Source organism: Clarias gariepinus, chromosome 5, assembly GCF_024256425.1.
Source record: "Clarias gariepinus isolate MV-2021 ecotype Netherlands chromosome 5, CGAR_prim_01v2, whole genome shotgun sequence".
In the NCBI taxonomy this organism is placed as follows: Eukaryota; Metazoa; Chordata; class Actinopteri; order Siluriformes; family Clariidae; genus Clarias; species Clarias gariepinus.
In genome coordinates, this window is record NC_071104.1 from 12,975,820 (window position 1) to 13,001,321 (window position 25,502).

The following is a 25,502-nucleotide window of genomic DNA, read 5'->3' on the forward strand; positions in this document are numbered from 1 at the left end:
GAGGTCAATAAGTGTGTGTATATATATATATATATATATATATATATATATATATATATATATATATATATGTGAGGTCAATAAGTGTGTGTGTGTGTATATATATATATATATATATATATATATATATATAGTATAACATTGAAAACAAAGTGTAAACATTTAATATTCTTCAAATATTATGACTGCTTACCTTGAATGCTTTGCACACAATTAGCAGCCAACAAGTGCTAAAGTGCTGTCAGAACAGTTGCAAAATCAGTCTAACCTCATGAAAATTGATAAAAGTAAAAAAATAAAAAAAAGAATTACATTAGAGATGACATCAAAGCAAAAGGTGGCATCTTTGAAGAATCCTCAACAAATGTTTTATCCTCTTTACTTGTATTTTTATCATCATTAACATTATCATTATCATCATCATCTTCCTTCCATCCATCCATCCATCCATCAGTTTTCGCCAGTAGAATATAATTTACCACATCTTTGAGCGTTTGAGCTTTTATTGTTTGGCTGCAGTATTTTTTTCTTATCCCTCCAGCAGCAGGATATGAACATTCTTAGAAAGCTGGCCGTCAAAGATTAAACAGACGGCTGTGAAATGCAGCCCTGGCCGCAGTATGGGGACTCCAGGCCACGCCCCCTATGTGAGGGGGCAGATGGGGCGGGTGGGGGTTGCCTCGGTGCTCTCCGTGCCCAATAGTAAGCAGAACGGCTGGCACTGAACACACACACACACACCCACACACGCAGACACAAACACATGCACATTAGACCTTATTACACTCAACTCGCGCAGTTCACGGCACAAACCGACGGGCGAGACGTGCAGGTAAGATCTGCTTCATTTACTATATATATATTTTAAATTCACCTTAGCGGTGATAAATGACGGGGAAACCCTCTGCGACTGAGGAGACGTGAAGCAGCAGAGATGTGAGACAGGAGCTGGGCTTTTTAATCGAACAAGCATCATCCTTTTATCGGTGAGGGTTCTTCCGGAGATCAAAGGCTGTGTTTGACACGTAGCGCTGAAATGTATCAAATCGCCCCAAGCTTCTAGATTTACTCAGAATCCTCCTAAAGCCCGTGCATAAGACTGAGGTCGATTAAATGAGGCAGGGATTTTCGCCAGCAGGAGTGAGGAGGTACTGTAGGCTACAGATCTCTCAAACAGCTGTTTGAACAGGTGCAATGCAGCACACAGCCGGTTTAAATGCATACAAGTTTATAATTGCCTTTTTTTATGCTTACAGAAGAAACAGATGAGCGCATATTGTCCCTTATTGACCCTGTGATTTGAATGATTCTCCTGAATAAGTCTTCCCTCCTGTAATTTTGAGCTGTTTTCGTTCAATCCATTTGTAAATCAATAGTGGGTTTGAGATTTGGCTCAGGAGGCACATTAAATTAAATGAACGTCTCTGTTAGATGATGCTGTCACCTTAGAAATCAGTCTGGTAGCGACCCGAGATCAATTAGAATCAAATAAAGGAGAAGATGTGTGCACACATCCCAAGCCTTATTTAGTCCCTGATATTGGGGCGCACTTAATTATGTGTGCTTCGTGTGCTGTAATCATTTGGTCACGTTGTCACAGTATGAACATTTAAATGCCGTAAACCCTAATGTTGCCCTTTCTTTAGTGATCCAAGTATCTCTCTCTCTCTCTTTCTCTCTCTTCCTCTCTCTCAGACACAGTTGGGCTTTGCGGGTTTAAACATTGACCTACATGTTCATTCATTTGTTATTTAAACGATTTAAAGACCCAGACCTGACTTAATCATGCAGCTAAGAGGACTACAGGGAGATGACATAACCTCTCCCAGACCAATACTCACTAAGTCACATTTCATTGACACACACACACACACACTAAGCTTCAAAAACACACTTTTGACTCCTTCAGGATGTCCATTAGTGCCTATTTTGTTTATAAGGTGTTATTTATAGTGTTACAGTGGTCATTCGTACCCGTCCGTAGCAGGTGTGCTATTGTGTGTGCGGTTTCAGTCTCATTTGGCACCACACCTTCTGTTAATAGTTATGCTGTGTAGACTGACTGTGTAGTCATGTGAGAGGAACAAGCTTTTTGAACTTGGCTTGGATTAAGGGGCATGCTCTGCTTTTTGCTGAAAGCCTGGACATCTATGATTTGAAGGACTGGGAAACAGGTGAAAATGTCATAGAGTAAAGTATGTGGTGGTGTTTTAATCCATTGTTAACAAAAGTGAGCAGCTATGGTTTGAAATCCAAATTTATTCTATTCACATTATGGTAGACTTTTAGAGATATTGACACAATAAAGATTTTTGGCAGATGTTTTACAAGATATTAATAACAGATTGGGCAACCTTGTAAATGACAACACACCTAGCAGGCATATTTACATTCCATTGATGCAAAATGGTGATGTAGTGGTTAGCACTGTGGCCTTGGAACTCCAGGGTCAAGGGGTTGATTCTCGCCTTGGGTCAGTGTCCGTAGAGTTTGCATATTCCCTGTGTTTGGTGTTTTCTTCGGATAATGCTGCTTCCTCCCACAATCCAACATTTCTGAACAGGATAAGCAGTATAGAGTGAGTGAGTGATAAAATATTGCTAAGGCCAAGGCTCTTTTTAGTACCTCTATACCAAACACCATAATCTTTAAGTTAACTTTTTTGGGATATTTTTCCCAGTTAGATTGATTTTAGGATACATTTGTTAAGTACTTTTTAAAGTAATTTCTCAGTACTTTTGGGAAACAAAACTGGTTCAGAGATGGGTTAAATAGAGGTATAAAAGAGATTCAGTAGCAATACTAAAAATATTGATGTTTAGATGTCAGTCAGTGTCTTATTTAGATAGAGTTGTTATTATTGTATGTTTTAGATTTTGTAAATTCCCTTTTTTATTTGTTCATTAGTTTATCACACCCCCTGCCCTCAAAATGCAATATTTTCTAATTAAAAAGTCATGTTCAGGATTTTATTTAATCACCTTAAATTACACCCACATGCACATGGAATTGGCAGACAAATAGAGATGTAAATTAGTTTTTAATCTATAAATTTAGAAGAAGTCCATCTTCCTATGAAAAGTGCAGCATTTGCAACCATGGGTGATATTAGAAGCTAATAGAACACAATTTAAAATAGACAAAGCGCAAAAGTCACAGTTTATGTTTGTGGTCTTAATGAACAAAGGAAAAAAAAACAAGATAAAAATGTACTGGATTACTTGTATTAATATTTGCCCTGATGGTGATGGTGACAAACTTGTACAATTATGAAAATGTGTGTAAAATGTGTTTAAAGTTATACCATGTTCTAAGGTCTAGTGTAATTCCATGTTATCTTCATGTTTAAATGAATCCATATGTAAGCCTTTACAGTACATACTTTTCATAAGGTCATGAGCCTTCCTCATTTCTTCATATTATTCTTCCAAAGAGCCAGACTTTCTTAATTTTTTTTTTTAATAGTCTTAAGGAATAATTCTTTAGGCTTCCTGGATGACTTCTGTTGCTCTCCAGGTTTTTGCCTCTCATTTTCAGTTCAGTCCCTGTACTTGATCAGCTTCAGGAACAGGTGCAGATGATGACAGATGATCAGGCTGGTGATTAGTATACTGGTGAGGCTGAATGCTGAGTGGTTGGAACAAACCGAGAAGGGAAATGAGGTTGCTGCTGAGGTTGTTTTATAAACAACCAATTTTTATATGGAATCTTTAGGCAGTTCCCATTTCTTTATTCCACATTATTGAATTTAATCTAATATGAAGAAATAAGTGGCTCAATATTTTTTCTGCTTGAAGTGTTTGACTCTTCCCTAGATTTTAGTATTTTATTTCAGAAAAGGTTATCAATTGAACTTATTTTAAGTACCCCTTAATAACAGTAATAAAACAACTGGCCTTTGAGGGCCTCATGAAGAAAGAATCCTATGTGAATCGACATGGACATCAGTGTCTTCTCAGTTTAATCTATCAGTCTGAACTGCATTTATTCTTCATCATGCATATTCATCGATACTTGAATTCTTTATCAAGACAACATAAAGATATTTAATATTTACATTCTTGAGCATTTTAAAACAAGAAAATATATGATTTTACTCAGCATTGTTATAGTAGAAGAAATGGATACTGTTATAAATACCTAATAATATTTGTATGGTTGTTATATTTATATCTGTTACATCTGTATATATTGAAGAATTCTTCACGCTTATTTTAACTGTAAAAATAAGTTCAGCAACCAGGCTCTTTCTCTCAGACCTAATTTATTACACCGCTCCATGACTGAATTCAAGCTCAGGCATTTCCTCTAGTGCTCTCAATTTGAGTTCTCGGGAGAAATATGGCAATAAGATGACTTGCTGCTTTCTTATTACAAGAAGTCACAAGGATCACTCTGGTGTGGATATAGTGAAAGAAGATCATTTCACCTGCTTGACAACTGCATCAGTTATGGCTACATTCACATTACCAAGTTGAAGTGACACGAATCTGCAAATGTAATGCAGGAAGATTGTTTTTTTTTTAGGTTTGCAAATATAGTGACTGCATTATTTTGCCAAATTAAGTAACACCTGACCAGAACACTCATATATACCTATAGGACATCCATTTTTTCAAATTTAGTCCATCCACTCTTTTAGATATCTACAAGATTTTTGTGCGTGGCTACAGGGATTTGTTCTTATTAATCACAACACCATTAGTGATGTCAGTGACAGATGGTCGGTAAGGATACCAAGGGTGCAGTAAATGTTGCAGTACATCCCAAAGGGCTTTATTGGGGCTGAGGTCAGGACACTTAAGTGTCTTCAGGCCTCGCTTTGTGATGGTTATGAGTTGAACCATGGATTTAGTTAAATCTAAGTGAAAAGGAAAATTTACCAATGAATGTTGTAATGTAAACATTGCTGTCAACTCTTTATTTTGATAATTAATGTATCATAACATTAACTCCAGAATGACATTTTTAAAATATATATATATTTTATTTATATATGTTTGCATTTGAGGTGGTAGAATGTTGCCATTTATCTATAATGTTGCTGGTGTGCTCTAAACCGTTCATACTGTAAACTCACAGACTAAAGAGCATTCTGTGTGGATAGGAAATTGACCATGAGTGGTGAAGTAAATAATGTTGATTACCTCTCAAAGGTTGTGAGATATTATCTGGTTCCTTAAGTTGACAATTGATTAAGTGTTGTGATGGTTAGACAACTGGGTCAGAGCATCTCCAAAATGGCAGGTCCTCCAAATTCTCCATATCTCAGTCTAACCAAGTATCTTTGGCATACGTGGGCCAAAGGTCGTATGGATTTCCTTTAGAGGTCAGAGTTGATTTGGTGGTGCAGGTAGTTTTAACCCATACCCAGAAGAACCCAGACCCAGCTCTCCTAAGGGAAACGATTGGGGATATAACAAATCAATTTGTACACATGCAGTCAAAAGGGGTTAAATATAAAAAAGAGACATAACTAAAACATTAGAATGGTAAATAACAACAAAACAATATTTAAAAAAATAAGCTAGTTCTGTCACCTGTGCTACACAGACACACCGGCATTTTGGAAATGCACCAGGATGTAAATTAAATGTCACTTAGGGACAAGGATTAATATGAATATGGAACTTTTCAGACCATTTAAAAGGGTGGTGACTGTGTCACCGCTGGTTCTTATGGGATGATGTCATGGGTGATCGCTGTATTTTATACAGTAAAAGACCAAATGCATTACAAAAATCGTAGGGTTGTGATAATAACTAACTGCCATGACTGAGATTGAGACTACATGTTAATGTTAATTCAAAGAAAAGATCAGGTCTGAAAGATAAAAGCAGAAATTAATGGAAGTGAGTGAGAGCTTTCATCGCTTCTCTGATAAAGCTCATTAACATTCCAATAGGAGGAGTCATGTCGTGATCTGAATGGGTGACGACCATGTATCATAACCAGGCTTTGTGCTTGTATGTGTATGTGTGTGTGTGTTTTACTAGTCTTATGAAAAAGACTCTGGCTTTTTTTCTTTCCATACAAAATGTGCCCGTATTTGTTGACAAGAGCAATGTGTTGACTAAAGCAAAATATGTTATTTGTGTTGTTTAAACTGCGACAGTAGATTATGGAATGCCATTAAGTGGAATTATATCTGTAATTCCTGTCAAACATTCATTCATTTATCTTCTATACAGCTTATAGAAGCACACACTCACATATAAACAACACTGCCAGTGATTTGGGAACACCAATTATCCTAATCTGCATGTCTTTGGACTGCAGGAGGAATACATTCACCTTTTATACCACTTATCCTGTACAGAGTCGCAGGGATCCTATCCCAGGACATGAGGCGGGGTACATCCTGGACAGGGTGCCAATTAATCACTGGGCACACATGCACAAACCACACACACATTCACACACTACGGGAACACCAATCAGCCTAATCTGTGTCTCTTTTGACTGTGGGAGAAAACCAGAGAACTCAGAGGAAACCCACCAAGCACAGGGAGAACATGCAAACTCCAAGCAAACAAACCTAGGTGAGAATCGAACCCTTGACCCTGTAGGTGCTAGCCAACAGTGCTAACCACTACGCTGTGCTGCCTACGGTCAAATGTTTTTTGGTTTTGTTTTTTAACTTGACTGGGATTGCAGTGCTGCAATAGAAACAAAACTATGTTAGCCTTTATATAAGACCTATTGATTTTCCTCTTCCATAATGGACTAAGTAAACAGAATTGTAAATGCAGTCTCCTGACTGTCTAACCCGTCAGGTCTGCACTCTCTTATTGACATTCAAAGGATAACGATTTGCTTGGAGCTCCTGAGGCCAGCCTGCTCTCAAGGTCCCCCTAAAGCTTCTTTATCATTCCTGGCGAGTCTCCCGTAGGTGTACGCTGTGCTTACCTGACATTTATTATTGATTTTGTTGTGCATGCGTGTGTCTGAGCGTGTGCGCATGTATGGAAGAGGGTTATGGAGCACAGCTCGTATAAAAACGGATGGTTTACAATAGGAGGAACTTTTTTTTGTGTACATATATGTGCGTGCTTCGTTCTGTTATCATCACCATCAAACAGCTGTGTTCTCTTTGAGTTGCTCATAATCCCGTATGGATGGTATATAGACAATGGAAGGACGCTGTGTTGCGGATGCAAGACGAAGCTAATAGCGTTATGCTAATCTGCCTTTCAGTGGTCAGTTTTGTTCTTGTGTTGTTTAATCACGTTAACAGAAGAAATTAAATATTCATGAAGCTCATCTCCATAAAGCCTGGTTGATGTTTATGATGAGTCTAGGAGCAGTGTTAGGGGTAATTAACCCTAAACTTCATTTCCTGTAAACCTTGGGAGGTTTTTTCATGTGTTAATTTTGTTTTTTTTTCCTTCTGCTTCACTAAATTCAGAAGGGCTAATGCGCAGAGGGTGCTAAGTCATAGCACTGTCACAATTAGCACATGAGTGTCTGGTGTGTGGGCCTGTGTGGGTTACATCTAAGAGGTAAGATAATGGTGGTGTGAGTCTGTTTGCCCAGGGCACTGTGTGTACACGTACAGGTGTGGGTGTGTATACACAAGGTGGGAAGCCAGTAAGACAACACACCTTGTGAAACCATTTGATGTTCATTGCGACAACCCATGCGTAATGAAATAGAACAATATTTCCTTCTTTCTGGTTTAAGTCACGATTAACGATAAAGAACACACACGCACACACACACACCACACACGCAGACTCAAAGCACACACACTGCAGTCGCAAAGAGGTCCTGTCATTACTGCCGGGAAATTAAGTTAACTTTTACTTCCTTTGTCTGCAGAGACATCATGGTATCTCTATGTGTGTGTGTGTGTGTGTGTGTGTTGAAACCTGCAGCATGAAAAATTGTATTAATTTTGCTTCAAATCCTTCCAGAGAATCTGAAACCAAATGTGACAGGAGCTCCTACACACACACACACACACACACACACCATAGCCAACATAATTTGTCACTTTAGTGTTCTTGGTTGGGTATAATGCAACCCTCTAAGAGGAAAGATATATATATATATATATGTGTGTGTGTGTGTGTGTGTGTGTGTGTGTGTGGGTTTGTGTGCGAAAGTGTGTGTGTGTTGATGTGATGAAGAGCAACATTAGAATACCCTCGTTATGATGAGTAGCTCTTAAGACAATAATAACGAATGATGTGGTTTATGAAACAAGCAAAATAAGCACAACCGGACAAAATGTAAACACACACACACACGCACGCACACAGTTGATGTTATTTATGAGCTGCCCTCCCAGCCCTGAGATCCTACAGATAGATTAGACAGTTGCAGGAAATCAATTCGCACTAATTCAGTGTAAAACAGGAAATGAAACCCCTTAATAGGTCTATCTGATCCGATTTCTGTCAGCAAAGAAACACTCTTACATCGCTCACTGTCTCTTTATATGAGCATGTGGTCAATCAGTCACTTATTCACTAGCACTCAACCTTACTCTCAAGCAGGATATAAAATGCCATTTAAATAACACAACTTAGCCCTGTATTACGCAATATGTGCCAATGTGAGTGTGTGTGTATATTTAAGGCTCGTTTGTGTTACATGGTAATGAAGTATGGCTAGAAACACTGATGGTGTGGTAGAATGAGAGGGTTATTCTCAACAGATCTCAGAACAGCATCTCAGAAGCCTCAGATCTACCAATTCATTAATCAGCTTATGTTTTACCCTTTTATTTACACTGAACTACACTTCCTGTCTAAAAAAGGCACACAGGTTTGATTACAATGTGGAGGCCAGTTCATGTTGAAAGTAATTCCTCGTGCTCACAGAACCTTTCACAATCTGAATCCTGGAATATGGCTGTGTCTTTAATCCAATTCATTTAAGTTTTATTTGTACAGCACTTTTAACAATTGTTACAGCTTTACACAATCAAAAGAAAATTATATAAGTTTGTATGAAATGTGAAAATGTGTATAAATCAAAATGATTCCATTGTCCCTGGAAGGAAAAGGAAAAACTCCCTGAGACGGCAATAGGAAGAAACCCTGAGAAGAACCAGACTCAACAGGGAACTCATCCTCATTTAGGTATATACTGTGATACTGTGTATTTGGCGGATGGAAGTTCATGCTGGAGGTCTTTAAGTTAAAATGGAGTCCAGGAGGCTCCAGGGAGAATGTAGGAAATTCCAGTCCTGACTATGGAGCAACTACTGTCACAAGTCTTCCAAGAACAGCTGCCCGCATCAGCCTAGTACAGGACCGTCTTCATGGTAAAGTGAAACCGTCCCTAGTCATCAAATGCATCCCAGGCAGACCACACTGAGCATCCATGCGACTACATTTCCAACCAGAAGCGGGGCACCAGGACATGTCAGACAGGCCCAGAGAGCAGAGGGGGTGTGAATTACTGGCAGCTAAGGAGCGACATGTATAGCTCGAGAGAAAGAGGGAGGGGGGTGGATAGAAAGGCAAAGAGAAGAGAAAAGAAGAAAGGAGATAAGAAGGAGAGATAACAGTTAGTTATGGTCACATAATGTATAAGATAAATTTATATTTTATCTCATTAATGACGAAAAACTCATGGATAGGATAACCTTGTCATTCAATACATTCAGGTCATCTGCTGAATTAACTTTAGTGCCACATAACGTTACTCAGCCTAGACCTGACCGACTGAAGCAAACCCAGATCATAACACTGCCTTCAAAGGTTTGGTTGGCTTTCATATTAGATTCGAGCCATGTCTGAGTATGGTGTACTAAGCTTGAGACCACCTTTTTAAGCGAAACACAGTGATAAGCTGATCCATGCCAGGGCAAAATATGGAATGTTTACCTCACAAACAACCTGAACATTGGAGTTCATGAGTACTAGAATCTGTGCCTGAGACCTATGTTTAAGCATTTATAAATGCACAGACCCCCAGGGCCATATGTTCATTTTCTTAAAGAGTTTGTATATCTGCTGTCAGACCTATTGACTGACTCTGACAAAGTGTTAATAGTAGGAGACTTTAACATTCATGTAGATGATGCTAACAACGCTTTAGCACTCGCATTTATGGATTTGCTAAATTCCTTTGGGGTTAAACAAAATATAAATGGAGCAACTAACTGCTTTAATCATACGCTAGATTTAATTATATCCCATGGTATAGATGTCTCTAATATAGAGATTTTACCTCAAAGTGATGATATCACAGATCATCACCTCCTGATAACAGCATGGGCAATATTTTTACCAGTACATTAGACACTGTTGCTCCCATCAGATTAAAAAAAGTCAGGGATAAAACACTTGCACCATGGTACAATAGTCATACTCGTGCCCTAAAGAGAGCAACCCGTACCCTCGAGCAAAAGTGGAGAAAAACTAAATTAAAAATAAAGATAGTATGTGCAGCTATAGACAGGCTGTAAAAGTTGCTAGGGATGAGCATCTGAGCCAACTGATAGCAAGAAACCAAAACAATCCCAGATTCTTTTTTAGTACAGTGGCTCGTCTAACAAAACCTATGATGCCTGCAGAGAGTATCCCATCACAGTTTAAAAGTGAAGACTTTATGGACTTTTTCAATGAAAAAATCGATAGTATCATTAAGAAAATAACGGAGGTTCAACCTCTAATAGCTTCTCCAGCCCAGTCTAAAGCTTCACATTTGGATTTTCAGTGCTTTACAGGTATAGAACAGGAAGAGTTGTATAAACTTATCACTTTGGCTAAATCAACAACGTGCTTGTTAGATCCAATCCCAACCAGATTTAAAAAGGAAGTGATGCATACAGTTGGAGAGCCGCTTCTAAACATTATTAATTTTTCATTATATCTAGGTCACATCCCTAAACCTTTCAAGTTGGCAATTAATAAGCCTTTTCTTAAAAAATCTAATTTAGACCTGAATGAAATAACACATTACAGACCGATTTCCGTTTATATAAGAAAAATATTAGAAAAGGTAGTATCAGCTCAAATATGCACAGTCTTGCTAGAAAACATTAGCTTTGAAGACTTTCAGTCAGGTTTCGGGCCCCATCATAGTATAAAAACTGCACTAGTTAAAATAGCAAATTACTTGTTTTTAGCTTCGGACCAAGGCTGCATCTTAATACTGGTCTTACTTGATCTTAGTGCTGCATTCGACACTATAGATCATAATATTCTTATAGGTCGCTTAAAAAAATCACATAGGTATTCAGGGACAGGCATTAAAGTGGTTTAGATCATACTTGTCTAATCGATACCATTTTGTAGATCTAAATGGAGAACTGTCTGGTGTAATGCCAGTGAAATATGGGGTCCAGAAAACCCTATGGGGGTCCCAGACAAAATACCCAAGTTGTCTAGACTAACTGAGTGTGTCCAGGATATAAACGATTGGATGACCGAAAACTTTCTTTTACTAAATTCAGATAAGACAAGATATTACTTATTAGCCCAAAAAACAGTAGACAACAGCTTCAACAATTCAGCTTGCGTCCAGAAGCATGTACGGTCACTACAGGCTTAACAGTGAAAGACCTGGGTGTAATATTAGACAGACAATATTACAAAAACAGCCTTTTTCCACCTCAGAAATATTGCCAAGCTTAGGAACATCTTATCCGTATCTGAAGCAGAAAAGCTAGTTCATGCATTCATGACCTTCAGACTAGACTATTGTAATGCATTACTATACTGCAGTATATCTATCGTCAATGCAACTACGCTAATTCTATTCACCTGCTTATTATTTTTCTACTCATCCTGAGGCATCTGGAGATTGTGCCAGCTTCAGTAGACAATGGCAAACCCATCGAGGATCCTGAGGCATCCAGAGAAGGACCACTCCAGCTGGATTCTGCTTCATGATGGTTTTAAGCTACACATCCTGCTCCTGTGCTCCCAATGATCCAGACCCCATCTGCTCTCTGCACCTGCTGACTCATCCCTATGCTGAATTGGACTTCATGTTAATTTAAATAACCTCTGTTATATTTAACTTTCAGCTGCATAACACACATGATGTTATATAATTTCTATCCGTTATCACCCAAATGAGGATGGGTTCCCTGCTGAGTCTGGTTCTTCTCAAGGTTTCTTCCTATTGCCATCTCAGGATGTATTTCTTTGTTAGAGTCCACCTGTGACTCAGAGAACAATAGTGAACAAACACCATCATGAAACCCAAGGAACAAACCAGGCCGGTCATGGGTAAAGTTGTGGGCAAGGTTTAAAGCAGGGTTAGGTTAAAAAAATATCCCAAGCTTTGAACATCTTATTGAGCACTGTATAATGCACTATTCAAAAATGGAAGGGTATGGCACATCTGAAAACTTAACAAGACATGGCTGTCCACTTTAAATGATAGAATACAAATGTACAAATGATGTATGCCACATCCGTCAGATATCTATTTGTAAAAAAAAAAAAAAAAAACATTTATAATTTTCCTTACACGTCACAATTATGTGCCACTTTTTGGCTATCACATAAAAAATCCCAATAAAATACTTTACTTTACTTTTGTGGTTGTGACGTGACAAAATGTGGAAAAGTTCAAGAGATCTGAATTCATTTGCAAGGGACTGTATATAATTGTAAAAAAAAGTTTGGAAATTAAAAAATGATTTTGGATTCAGTGTGGCAATATATGCATTACCACACAAAAGAATCATGATACATCACTGAATAAATTTGTTCCCCATGTTTCTAATAATTTGCATAATCTTCATGTCTTTGGACGGTAAAAGGAAACCCACCAAGCACAGGGAGAACATGCAAACTCCACACACACACACACACAGACCAGACAGGCAGAAATCGATTTCTCGACCATGGCAGTGCAGGCCCACACATGCAACTTTAAAGATGTCTGTCTGAACATTTGCAGACCACTGTAAATAAATGATAACCACTGTTTCTTCACTCCTTTAGAAGATGGAAGAAAAAAAGTTTGCTGTTCTTGTTAACAACCAACAACAGAGCATGTCTTGCTTTTTGACAAACTGTAGCTGTCTAATGCTCCTAAGCAGAGCTGAACCTCAAGCCTGAACAAATTAAAACCCTTTTTTTCCCCATCACAAATAATGAAACTTCACGAACAACAGTCCAAAATGAAAGGCATCTTTATTATAAAAGATATGTGTAAATTTAAAGAAGTAAAAAAAAGGGGGGGGGGGGGGTGATGTGTTTTTATCATGGTTTTTTTTTCATACGTATACACACTACCAACCTATGTGCGTTCTGAACTGCTGCTTTTCTTTTTTTAAGCACAGTAACAAAATGACAAAATGACTGTACTCTTTCGGTGTGTGCAACATGCTGATGGTATCATTTACACTTTTGAAAGTAATTACAGTATGTGAAATTAATGACTCATCTCTAATACCAAACATGCTGTATGTGAATCATTATATGTCCTAACAAATCATCTCTGATCAAACAGTATGGCTGCCGTATTGCGTGGGTGAAAAAGAGCCAGAAAATCCTCTCAGCAGACTACAAGCTTTGGTCCCGATGATGAATCGCACGATCCAAGGGAAACGGCACAAGCGGTGTAGCGGCCTTTTACACTAAGGACTCTCATGGCAGGCATTAAAAATTTCTTTTTAACGGATTTATGCGCCAGCCGATCTGATTATCGAAGGCCCAGTAATTAAACACCGTGATTAAACAATTGAAGTGCCATGGCGAAGACAACCGAAATCCTGAACCTGTCCTACCTTCAAGATAATGAGCGAGAGATGATCCTCAGTGTCCTGCAAAAAGACGAGAAACTTCGCAAACGAGAAGAAAAACGCGTCAGGTATTTGGCCACTATTTATTCTTTTTTATGTTGTTTTATTAAAAAAAAATGATAATAATAATAAATGTACCAGGAAGGATGCACACTTTTATTTGTTGTAAAGTTGGCTCTGAAAGCAAATTAATCCCCATAAAGCCCCATGTTAAAATGCTCAAATCCACAACAGAAATTAATGTTTAGACTCAGGCACAAAAAAAATAAAATAATAATAATCATGTTTATGATAACAATTTTTATGTTACTCATAATTTAAAACTACTTTAAGCCATCACTTTTTTAAGCATTATTTGGAGTATGGCAAACCGCTAGCCATTAGCTGTCTGTTATACTGTAGATCGTTTTAGCTAATTAGCTAACTGGAATCATTGTAGTTTAACCTGCTACAAGAAATGTATAAGTTTAGGGTAAGAATAGCGGAGTTCAAATGCAATTAAATGCAAGGCAAATTAATGTTAGCCACCATAGGATTCAAAGCTAAACTCGCTAGCTTGTGGCTCCAGCAAAGATGGTGACAACTAGAGCATCTACATTTAAGCTACAAAAACTGCTCTTTAGAAAACCCATGGGTGACTTTACAAACCACAGAGGTGGTTTGTCCACCTCTTTTTAAACAGTCAATGGGACTGACTTGCTTTTGGAGCCATAGGCCCAGTGGATAATCGAGGAACACATTTTGAGCACATTTTGACATTTCCGTGTTGGCCTTTTTTCGAGCCCAGAGGATATTGTCTCTTGGATATTGTACGTTTGTTTGTAGCAACAGACGTACATTTAGAATGCGAATCAGGTCACTAAATAAAAAAAATAAAAAAAATTAGAATTTAATTAAATTTCCTTCTTATCCTTGTTTAATCATTCATCGTTTTAGTTCTTGATCCCATAAATTTTCTTACTATTTAGCTGTTCATTTTCTTCTCACCTACCAGTTGGCTGTAGATGTAAGTGAGTGTATAAAATATGTGTGCATGGTAATTTATGATGGACTGGTGTCCCAGATCCCTGGGTCCAGGGAAGGGCCCAGATCCACAATGACTAGGATAAAATGTTTTCTGAGGATGAATGAAAGAGTGACTCATGAAAAACATTTAAACAATTCTCATTCATTTTATTCTCATTTAATTAAAATTCTCAATTTTAATAAAAGGTATTAGCAATTCCTGATTGATGCTTTCTCATGTATGTTCATTGCTGTCTGCAGAAAGCTGAAGAACGAGCTTCTGGAGCTAAAACGCCGTGGTCGGCGTGGTAACCCGGAGCAGCGGGAGTGTGGCGTGTGTCTGCGTGCTCTGGGTCTCATCCTCCAGAGGGGCAGTGTGTGTTTTGAGTGTCACCGTCGTGTCTGCAGCTACTGCACAGCAATGACCCCGAAAAGCAGCAACACCAAGTGCACCCTGTGTGCCAAATCTGCGTGAGTCAGGACATTTTTACAGATATTTTCCCGAATGGTAGTTACAGCCCATCGTTGGCCATTACAATTGTTTCGATCGTCACACAACAGGAACTAAGAGCTCATCATGCTTGGAGGAGCATGTTAACTGCTCAATCTGTTTGTGTGACCTAACAGATGGTTTAGCTATCATCATTTTCCATCAGCACAAAAAAGAAACTATGAGACACAGCAAGCTGTGCAGTAAGAGAACTACATGTGCTTAGTATCTTACAGACTTGATTGAGCTGCTCAGGTGTACCTTTTCATTCACATACCTTAACTGATTAGGACTAAATGAACCTTAAATCTTTTTGCATATTTAGGGAGCTGAAGGTGGTCACAGGCGAGTGGTTTTTGGAAGAACGGGCTAAGCGCTTCGAACACACGACAGTCCCTAGCAGTGACGTCATCAAACAGTCTATTCTCAACAGTGTTCCAGGTAAAACACCACACCTTGTTTAAACAACACATTAATTACACTATGTACGTGTTCAGTCACTTTACAAACTATTTAAATAACGCAAATAGAATAGCTGTCACCCTCTTTTAACAAGTATCATTTTTTAAAATTGATTTTGTGAAACATCTTTACTTAACTTTCACCGTCATTTCTTTTATTTCTATTTGTTTTATTTGCAGATGGACGCTCTGGTCAGAAGAAGCTTTCCCCATCAGGACTGGACCGGCCAGCAACGCCTCAATCTGAGCGCTCCGCCTCACCCCAATCTGAGAGGAGTGCTGGCCGGTATATGGGCAAGAAGAAGGGGTAAGAAGTGAGATTTGTGTGTGCATAACCTATATAATAGTTTTCCGTGCCTGGTCTTTTGGTAGATATGCAAAATACCCTTTCCTAAACTTTAGACTCATTAGAATCGTCTTAATTAGGCTGTGCACTGCTACATAGTGTACCTGCAATTTGTTCTGTATTTTGAAATCATCTTTTCTGCGACGTTAAAGCTGTTTGTGTCTCTTAGGACAAAACCAGTGGCTGTAGAGGCATCAGGGTTACCGACAACACTGAATAACATGCGCTCGCACACAAGCCGAGCAACGTCACAGGCTGAAGGGAGAAAAAGGGTAACCATGCGTTTGTTGCAACTCCATATATGTGTATTAGGGATGCTAAATCAGCAGCAAATGCACTGGGGTGTTAAACCTCTGACTCATATACAGTGTTGGCATCGATTCATTTAGATCTAATCTTTACTTAGCTGTTACAGATTTAGAGAATTTAACATGAACACAATGCGTCAAGTTAAATTTATTAGTTAAGATAGGTTTGCTTGTCTAAACAGACATGCAGATTAGGCTAACTGGTGTTTCTAAATTGTGTTTCTGTGTGTGTGTGCCCTGCGATGGATTGGCACCTAGTCCATGGTGTACACCACATCATGCGAACCAAGTGCATTTTTTAGATGTTTTGTATTTTTGTTTGCATAGCCTGATGGGGCTGAGAGTGTGTGCAGTGTCCACAGCAGTGACAGTATTCCTGAAAAGATCAGCATAGGGGTGAAGCGAAGAGACTCAGGCACACCCTCTATCGCTGTGTCCAGAACTTCCCTTTCGTCAGGTATTACCATTACATATTCACATGAATACACTTACACAAACATGTGCATAAACTTAGCTACTGGCATGTGAGACATGAATCATGATCATGACATTGACTTTGTTTTTCTGTGTGTTTTACTCTCTCTGTGGTTCCAGATCGCAGTCGTTCCGAAGTCGATCTCAGTAATCTGGGTGACGGGTTTGGTAATGACCCCCTGCCTGGTCGCTGCCGCTCAGTCCCTGGGCTCAATGATGCAGTATGTTCATGTTGTAACTGCACTCTCACTCTGACGCTTTCCATAAAGCACAGCTTTCACAGCCATTACAGCACATTGTTGATCAAGGAGCATTACATTGCTTGTACCTGACATAAATGATTGCTGCGAGTGCACTGTAATAAGCTGAAAATCAGGTTAGTGAGTGATGACAAATGAAATACTCACAGAATGTGCGGCTGACGTTAGTTCTTGTCTCGTAGGACTCAGACGAAGACATCGATGCCCTGATGTCTGCTCACTACAAAACCACCCGCAGCATCAGCAGTGCTCAGTCCGTGGTATAACCTCCATACCCAAACACATACACTTATACACACATCACTGTTTCCTTATCCTCTTAGTGCAGCCGATGTAAATATACTATACATGTAGAGTCCATGTTTGTATCATGTCAATGTGCTTGTATGTATATTATATATGTTAACCTTTCTGCTTTGGAAAGTTTTGTTATAGAGCATTTTTACAAGTATACTTTTCATCTCGCTTTAAACGGACGCAGGTGCACCCTCACACAATCAAGTGCTTTCATTTTTCCTTGCACACGCCTACTCCTTCAAAACTCCATGCACATAGGAATATAAAGCAAAAAGAACATGCAATTAGAATTGATAAAGTACAGGTGGGCTGTTTGAATGGCTCGTGAAGTATCTTGCTGCACACTATTCATGCATAAATCCTACGTGAGTCATTCTGCAACAAGTGAACAGTACTGAGCCGATCTGAGGAAGACAAAACAGACAATGAAGCTCGGAAATAAGCTTTTGCTATAAAAGCTGAGAGAAAGGAGTTTATAATAATCACTGAAATAAAGAGCAGAACTGGGTATAAAACAGCAACCAACAGTAATAAGTTACTCCTTTAGCCATCTGTTCTTTCAGCCTTTTAGCTTTCGCTATTTCTTCTTTACTTTTCCACTTTGAGTCTGTCACTCTTTCTTCTCTTTCACTGTGCTCTGTTCCACCTCCTAGTCTTCCACTCCAGGCTCGCAGCGAAAGTGGGGCTACCTTAATTTACCCGACTCAGATGCTGAGACTGTGAGTGCTCTTTCTCCGTCTGTCCACGTATGCTTGCTGTGTATTCCTGACAGCTGCCTCTGTCTGTATCATGCACACACACACACACGCACGCACGATCACGCACAGAAGGGCAGAGTTTTAAAGCAGTTGTTTCCCTACTCTTGCAGAGCAGTCTGAACAGTATTATGAGCGTGTACAGTGAGATGGGTGACTACGGCAACGCGCGTGTTTCTGGAGAGATCCTGCTCAACATCTCCTACAGCTATAAAACAGGAGCGCTCAACGTTCTAGTGCGAGAGTGCCGCTGCCTAGCAACCGGAGACGACCGGAGACAGCGGACTGACCCGTAAGAGCCCGCATGTGCAAGCACAACATACACATACATATTAGTACGGCATTAAAAAAGAACACATTCCCATTTTAAGATTATTTACAGCAGCTCATCCAAACTTCCCAACATTAAACATCTGCATTAGCACTGGTTCTGACCATCATAATGACAATTAGCATGACAGCCTTAACACTGTATATACAGCTAGCATATATATATACACTCCACTAAAGGATCATTAGGAACAACTGTTCAATTTCTCATTAATGCAATTACCTAATCAACCAATCACATGGCAGTTGCTTCAATGCATTTAGGGATGTGGTCCTGGTCAAGACAATCTCCTGAACTCCAAACTAAATGTCAGATTGAGAAACAAAGGTGATTTAAGCAATTTTGAGCGAGGCATGGTTGTTGTTGCCAGACAGGTCGGTCTGAGTATTTCACAATCTGCTCAGTTACTGGGATTTTCACGCACAGCCATTTCTAGGGTTTACAAAGTATGGTGTGAAAAGAGAAAAACATCCAGTATGTGGCAGTCCTGTGGGCGAAAATGCCTTGTTGATGCTAGAGGTCAGAGGAGAATGGGCCGACTGATTCAAGGTGATAGAAGAGCAACTTAGGGTTGCCCACTCGTTACAACCGAGGTATGCAGCAAAGCATTTGTGAAGCCACAACACGCACAACCTTGAGGCAGATGGGCTACAACAGCAGAACACCCCACCGGGTACCACTCATCTCCACTACAAATAGGAAAAAGAGGCTACAATTTGCACGAGCTCACCAAAATTGGACAATTGAAGACTGGAAAAATGTTGCCTGGTCTGATGAGTCTTGATTTCTGTTGAGACATTCAAATGGTAGAGTCAGAATTTGGCGTAAACAGAATGAGAACATGGATCCATCATGCCTTGTTACCCAAGGTAATGGTGTGAGGGATGTTTTCTTAGCACATTTTGGCCCCTTAGTGCCAATTGAGCATCGTTTAATGCCACGGGCTTCCTGAGCATTGTTTCTGACCATGTCCATCCCTTTATGACCACCATGTACCCATCCTCTGATTGCTACAGCAGGATAATGCATCATGTCACAAAGCTTGAATAATTTTAAATTGGTTTCTTAAACATGACAATGCGTTCACTGTACTAAAATGGCCCCCCACAGTCTCCAGATCTCAACCTAATAGAGCATCTTTGGGATGTGGTGGAAGGGGGGTCAAACACCATATTAGTATGGTGTTCCTAATAATCCTTCAAGTAAGTGTGTGTGTATATATATATATATATATATATATATATATATATATATATATATATACACACAAAGGTCAGCTTATATATATATATATGTATAGCAGTTTATGGCTTAAAATTGTTTTACTGCAATCAGCAAGAAAAATAAAATGTGAGTATTATGCGAACCTTTGCAAACGCTTGCGTGTATTTTGCAGTTATGTCAAAACCTACCTCCTACCAGACAAATCACGCCAGAGTAAACGGAAAACCAGCATCAAAAGCAACACCACTGACCCGGTATTCAACGAGAACCTGAGGGTGAGACAGACCGTGTTCACATGTGTCTGCTTGTCAGTGTTTCTCTACCAAGATCTGTGACATCCTCTTTCTCTCTCTCTCCCTGTCTGTGTGTAGTATGTGGTGAGTCATTCGCAGCTGGAGACGCGTACTCTACAGGTTTCAGTCTGGCATCATGACCGCTTCGGACACAACATCTTCTTAGGAGAGACTGAGCTGACCTTTGACTCCTGGGAATTTGACAAACACATAGAGGATTGGTTTCCTTTGCAACCCAGAGTGAGACTCACACACATGCAAATTTCTATTCTGATTTCCTTTTCTTAAAAAATAATTTTAAAAACTAAAACTGTCTCTTTAGTTACTTGGGTAAAGAAATAGAGCTTGGTATCATTGCGAAATGCTTAGCAATACTCATGTCATAAAAATGATCGCATTAAGCTAGTAAACTAGCACTTGTGTGCAGTGTAATGCTTAAAATGTATTCTAATAGTGGGTTTCCTGCAGGCTGAGTGCTCCACAGATACTCTGATGCAGTATAAAGGAGAGTTGACTGTGGTACTTAAGTACATTCCTGCAGAGAAGAACCTTTCTCTGCCACTGGACCAAATACAAGGTAGTGCAGAGAAAATTCCATGTCTTCATTTTTTACAGATAAAAACCTACTTTCTTAATTTGCTGCAGTGATGGATCAAGCCCTGATGATTTTTCGGTTCTTTTTTTCTTTTTACTTGCCAGTATAGTGTGTAATGACATCATTATGTGCTTTGCACTTTAACACCCTGTCATAATGAATGAAGCTAATGAGCCCGCTGTCTCTTTCTCAGTGAAAAGAGGTTTTCTGAAAGGGAAGAAGAGTATCACTCTGCCAAAAGGAGGTATGGTAGAACTTTTGGTTAAAGAAGCCAAAAACCTGACAGCTGTCAAATCAGGCTCTTCTGATCCATTTGTCAAAGGGTAAGACAAACTTTGTCTCTCGTGTGATAAAAGAGAATGCATGATTGCAAACCTGGGCATTAACTGTCAAATAAGTACAATATTTGTTGAATGTTCATGTGTGGTGTAGGTACCTGCTGCCTGATGACAAGAAGAGCACGAAACACAAGACTGCAGTGGTGAGGCGTTCTGTGAACCCACGCTGGAATCACACCTTCACCTACTGTGGCCTGCAGCACAGCGACCTGGACAACGTGTGTCTGGAGCTTACTGTCTGGGACAAAGAGCCACTCGCTAGCAACGTCTTCCTTGGGGGAGTGCGACTAGGAGCTGGGACTGGTGAGTCTCTCTTTCTCACTCACACTCCTTCATGAGACTTACGACAAGTATAAAGCTATGCACACAGCTAAACAAAAAGCATTCAGGCCATTTACTATCATACTAGTAATTTAAGAGATCTATAAACAGTATAGATATATTGAATATAAGCAATCAAATTAAAAACAGATTTCTTTACAAAATAGCTAGTGCAAATGACAAATGACCAAATTTCACATCTTACCATTCATTTAGTCATCGAGTTAGTCATTCCAACCCGCATTAATCTTATCAAATGGACTTCATCTGTCTCTCTTCTTACCAGTTTGCACCCATCACTCTGGAACATGGTTAATCTGGACTCATCATACCACGTGACCTTTTTCCATTGTTCCAGCAGTTTAGTCCCATCAATTGAGTTCTTTTTGCATTATGTGTAGGCAAATGCTATTACTTTCACTATTACACATAGCGATGATTTGATTTCACCAAAAAGAGATTTAAGTGATCTCTGATCATGATCATTTAAAAATTCTTTTTTTTTTTACCACATTTCTTCCTTTCAGATAATGGTTAACCACTAATTTTGGATAATGTATTGGACAGTTAACCAAATTTTTGTAGTTTCAGTAATCACCTTAGTTGTTTTCTTTGCTTGATGCAGGCCAATGATTAGAGCCTTCTAAAACAGAGTAACGTATTTGCCATGACCACAGGGTATGTCTTCTGACATGGTTGTTTTAGAAATGAGAAGCTACTTATTTCATCAGTTAGGATAAAATAAGTCAATGCCAGTTTTAATAAATTTACTGTAGTATTAATTACTGCACTACTTATTCAGTGGAAGGCTCTTACCTATTAGCCTAGTTAAACCCAGATGGTGACTTTCTTTGGTCAGGCAATGTATTATTACAACACATTTTTACATTTTTAAAACACCACATATCAATGAGCTGGAGATAAGTGGGAAGAACTCAACGTGTTTCAGTGTCAGAATCTTGAATTATCTATTTTGTAACCATTTCCCCCTTTATATATTCTTTGGTTAACAAATGATTTGTTTTTGTTCTGAGAAAAGGATTGATCTCAATCTCAAAGAAAACTTGGCTGCATATAACAGGTAAAATAACAAAAGCTGAATTGCACCCAGTAAATTGAAGAAGCAGCATCCCAGTTAAACTATTGTCACGTGTGCCTTTTCTTCTTTCATCTTAATACCAGATTCTTATGTAATATCAGGGAAGCATTCCCCTAGGGCCCTAAACCTGTTGTTGGAATAATTACACAGATTTCGTTTTAGACTGTGACTGGGTGATTTTGCAATCCTGTTTTTATGCTGTTACACTCATTCAATTTTCAATTCACTTTTATTTGTATAGCGCTTTTAACAATTGCCATTGTCCCAAAGCAGCTTTACACAATTAAAATAATTATTTAAGTTTGTATGGAATTTGAATGTGTATGAATCAAAATGGTCAGATAGTGCCTCATCCATGTTAGCTATGCACTATAGTGACATGTTCTCCCCAAGCTTAATGGGTTTCCTTCGGGTACTCCGGTTTCCCCCCCACAGTTCAACGCCGTGCATATTAGGTTAATTGGCGTTCCCATAGTGATTGAATGTTGACCGGAGATCCTACCACAGTTGTACAATGGGAATAAGTACAATGGTCACCATTGGCCTCCACAGTTCCTAGATGGAGGGATGGGTGTTTAGTGGTTAAAAAGTTTAACTACTGATCAGAAAGTTGCAAGTTTAAATTCTAGCACAACCTACTTGCTACTGTCAGATGTTTGAGCAACTCAACGGCTCAGGTGTATGAAATACTGTAGAATAAATGTACGTTGCTCTGGAGAAGGGTGTCTGACAAATGACATAAATGTTAAGGCTAGCTTTTCAAAAAGTAAATATAGAATATTCATAAGCATGTGAACATACGGTCAAATAGCACAATCCTTTTTGTGCTTTATATACAAAGATGCCTTTTGCACAAAGCTCTGTGTATCTCAAATACAGAAGTAGCTGCACTTAGGTGACTGTTCCAAGATAAATTGAATAAACGAGGAAAATCAGGTGTGACATCTGGCCGGTTGTAACAACCTGCACCCACATCTGCCATTTGTGCTTAAGATTGAAGACCCTTAATTTAGACCATAATTACACCATAACTGTTATGGGTTCATTTATATGGACTATTTAATAAGATTCAAGGAATGTAGATGCTTTACTGCTGCTGGATGCATTTGCACACGCGCACACACACACACACACTATCCAGACACATACTCATTACTCAAGATTTGGTTTCTGCCTGCTCCCTCTTGTATAGTTTCTTTCATAATTTTTTTTCACATCTTAATTTCCTTCAGATTAAAAATCTGTTTTAAGCACAAGGGATTATAGTGTGAAGCAAATTACTGTTTCAGCATGCAGGAAGTTTCTTAGTGCTAATTTTGTTCCCCCTTGTAGGTCTGAGCTATGGGAAAGAAGTGGACTGGAATGATTCCTATGGTGAGGAGCAGCAACTATGGCAACGCATGATTAACAACCCAGAGGTTCCCCAGGAGTGCACGCTGATGCTAAGGTCCAGCATGGCCAAGAGAAAGACGTAGAGAAGGAGATGCCGAAGGATAGAAATGCATCTCGCAATATTCGTCACAAGCTACTACTACTCTTTGTCACCTTATAGAAAAGTGCACTTTGCATACATAGATAGATGCTACATTGTAATACACAAAGACAACATTATCCGCGAGACTATGCTTGATTCCTGCATTTTACAAACATGACCAAAAAGTCTAGCTGTCTATATGAACACCCTGTCCTTCATCACTGTGTCTTTGCTGACCTCTGCACAAGCATGCATCATACATGCACAAATCCTGCGGTACAAAGGCTGGCTCAAACAGAAGAAAGATTGCTCTCACACATGAACAAACACATTTATGGTGGCACAAACAGTTCTTTTCAAAGTGTACACGAATTAGATACAGAGAAGCACGTTCACTGCCACTCTCATATATATAATGAAAACAATCCTGCTTTTAGTGCACATTTTGTCTGAGGAGTCTGTTTCCAGTGGTGTTGTAGCGATGAGACAGAAATTAAGCACACCTCAATGACTCAGTACATGACTCTCCAGTAGTGCATGCCTAAAGCAGTGTTTATTGTGCATTAGATTTGAGCTGCTCTACCTCAGCCTGTCTTTGTGTCCAGAGTGATAGTGGGTGACATGATTAAAATATCATAGCACAACATTTATATAATAGACAGAACATATCAATATCAATATATATATATATATATAGTAACAAACTGCCAACAAAACAGCAACACGTTAAAAACAGAGTTACATTATCCATTGTTTGTTGTCTACACATGACAAAGTGTTGTTTGCTTTTACTTTTTCTTTCCTTGTCTTAATCAATGTCCCTGCAGGTTCCTCCTACTTCTCAAATATATGGCAGTAGGTGGATTGGCTACTTTGCTCTTAGGTGTGAATATGTGTGGATGCTACCTTGTGATGGGCTCCTATTCAGGGAGTGTTCCTGCCTTGTGCTGGGAATCCATAACTCCCCTGACTGGGATAAAATATTTACCAGAGTTTAATAAACGAAATGAAAAAAGATTCATTTATGTAAACATTTTGTCTTTTTTGATGTAGAATTTAGTTAAAGATCTTATCCCACACACTTTACAAACGGTTCACAAAGCCACCTCCCCAGAAATGTTTTTTTTTTTTTTGCTTTGTTAATGTGGTTCTTTATTATTATTTAAGTTATTACATTTATTATTGTGTTCTTCATATGAGGGGCATTCAAGTCAAACCAGGACTTGTGATGAAATTTCTGATAAATGAAGATGTAAATCTGATTGACATTTACTGTAAATCTCAAGCTGATGAGACTCTTTGCTGCTGTAAAACATTTGAATTGTGCAAACGTTTTAAAGCAGGCCGTATATCCATGAACAACAACAACTGTCAGGGTGGCGCGTAGACCATTGCAGTTATTCCTGTGAACAGTCTGAAATTCAGTGCAATGCCTAATCCTTAAAAATTGACAGCTTTGGAAAGAGATGCATCTTTCTATGGGAACTGTACACACATTCGTTCATTGCACTTTCACAATCCACTTGCACATTATAAGAATGTCTACCATTTTTACCATGATGGTATCCAAACACTAGTGAAATGCTGGGATAAGTGCATTAGTGTAGCAGGTGATTTATAAAGAGAGATAAAGGGAGTTTTTACTCTCATAAATGTGCTCTGTTATTTTTAGCAATCATAAGTCTCGGATTGACTTGAAGGCCTAAACGGT

The 25,502-nt window shown here is 38.9% G+C and overlaps 1 protein-coding gene across 2 annotated transcripts; it reads left to right on the forward strand.

Moving 5' to 3' along the window:
• Positions 1-745: 745 nt before the first annotated feature.
• Positions 746-24,475, forward strand: sytl5 (synaptotagmin-like 5). Of its 2 annotated transcripts, XM_053495919.1 has the most exons (17): positions 746-832; positions 13,429-13,788; positions 14,987-15,196; positions 15,541-15,656; positions 15,857-15,983; positions 16,192-16,294; positions 16,658-16,787; positions 16,925-17,025; positions 17,247-17,324; positions 18,015-18,080; positions 18,230-18,408; positions 19,844-19,946; positions 20,043-20,204; positions 20,433-20,541; positions 20,753-20,882; positions 20,992-21,200; positions 23,650-24,475. In XM_053495919.1, the coding sequence occupies exons 2-17, from the start codon at positions 13,670-13,672 to the stop codon at positions 23,790-23,792; spliced, it is 2,085 nt and encodes a 694-aa protein (XP_053351894.1). In that variant the 5' UTR covers positions 746-832; positions 13,429-13,669; the 3' UTR covers positions 23,793-24,475. The 2 variants fall into 2 exon arrangements, with proteins under 2 accessions (XP_053351894.1, XP_053351895.1); XM_053495920.1 differs by lacking the exon at positions 18,015-18,080.
• The last annotated feature ends 1,027 nt before the right edge of the window (positions 24,476-25,502 follow it).

What these genes read in the sequence shown, in the direction of transcription:
- sytl5 (XM_053495919.1), top strand. Translation starts at nt 13,670, where the DNA reads ATGGCGAAGACAACCGAAATCCTGAACCTGTCCTACCTTCAAGATAAT. An exon ending in TATATGGGCAAGAAGAAGGG is followed by an intron (nt 15,984 to 16,191) that starts GTAAGAAGTGAG and finishes TGTGTCTCTTAG; the next exon opens with GACAAAACCAGTGGCTGTAG. An exon ending in TCCCTGGGCTCAATGATGCA is followed by an intron (nt 17,026 to 17,246) that starts GTATGTTCATGT and finishes CTTGTCTCGTAG; the next exon opens with GACTCAGACGAAGACATCGA.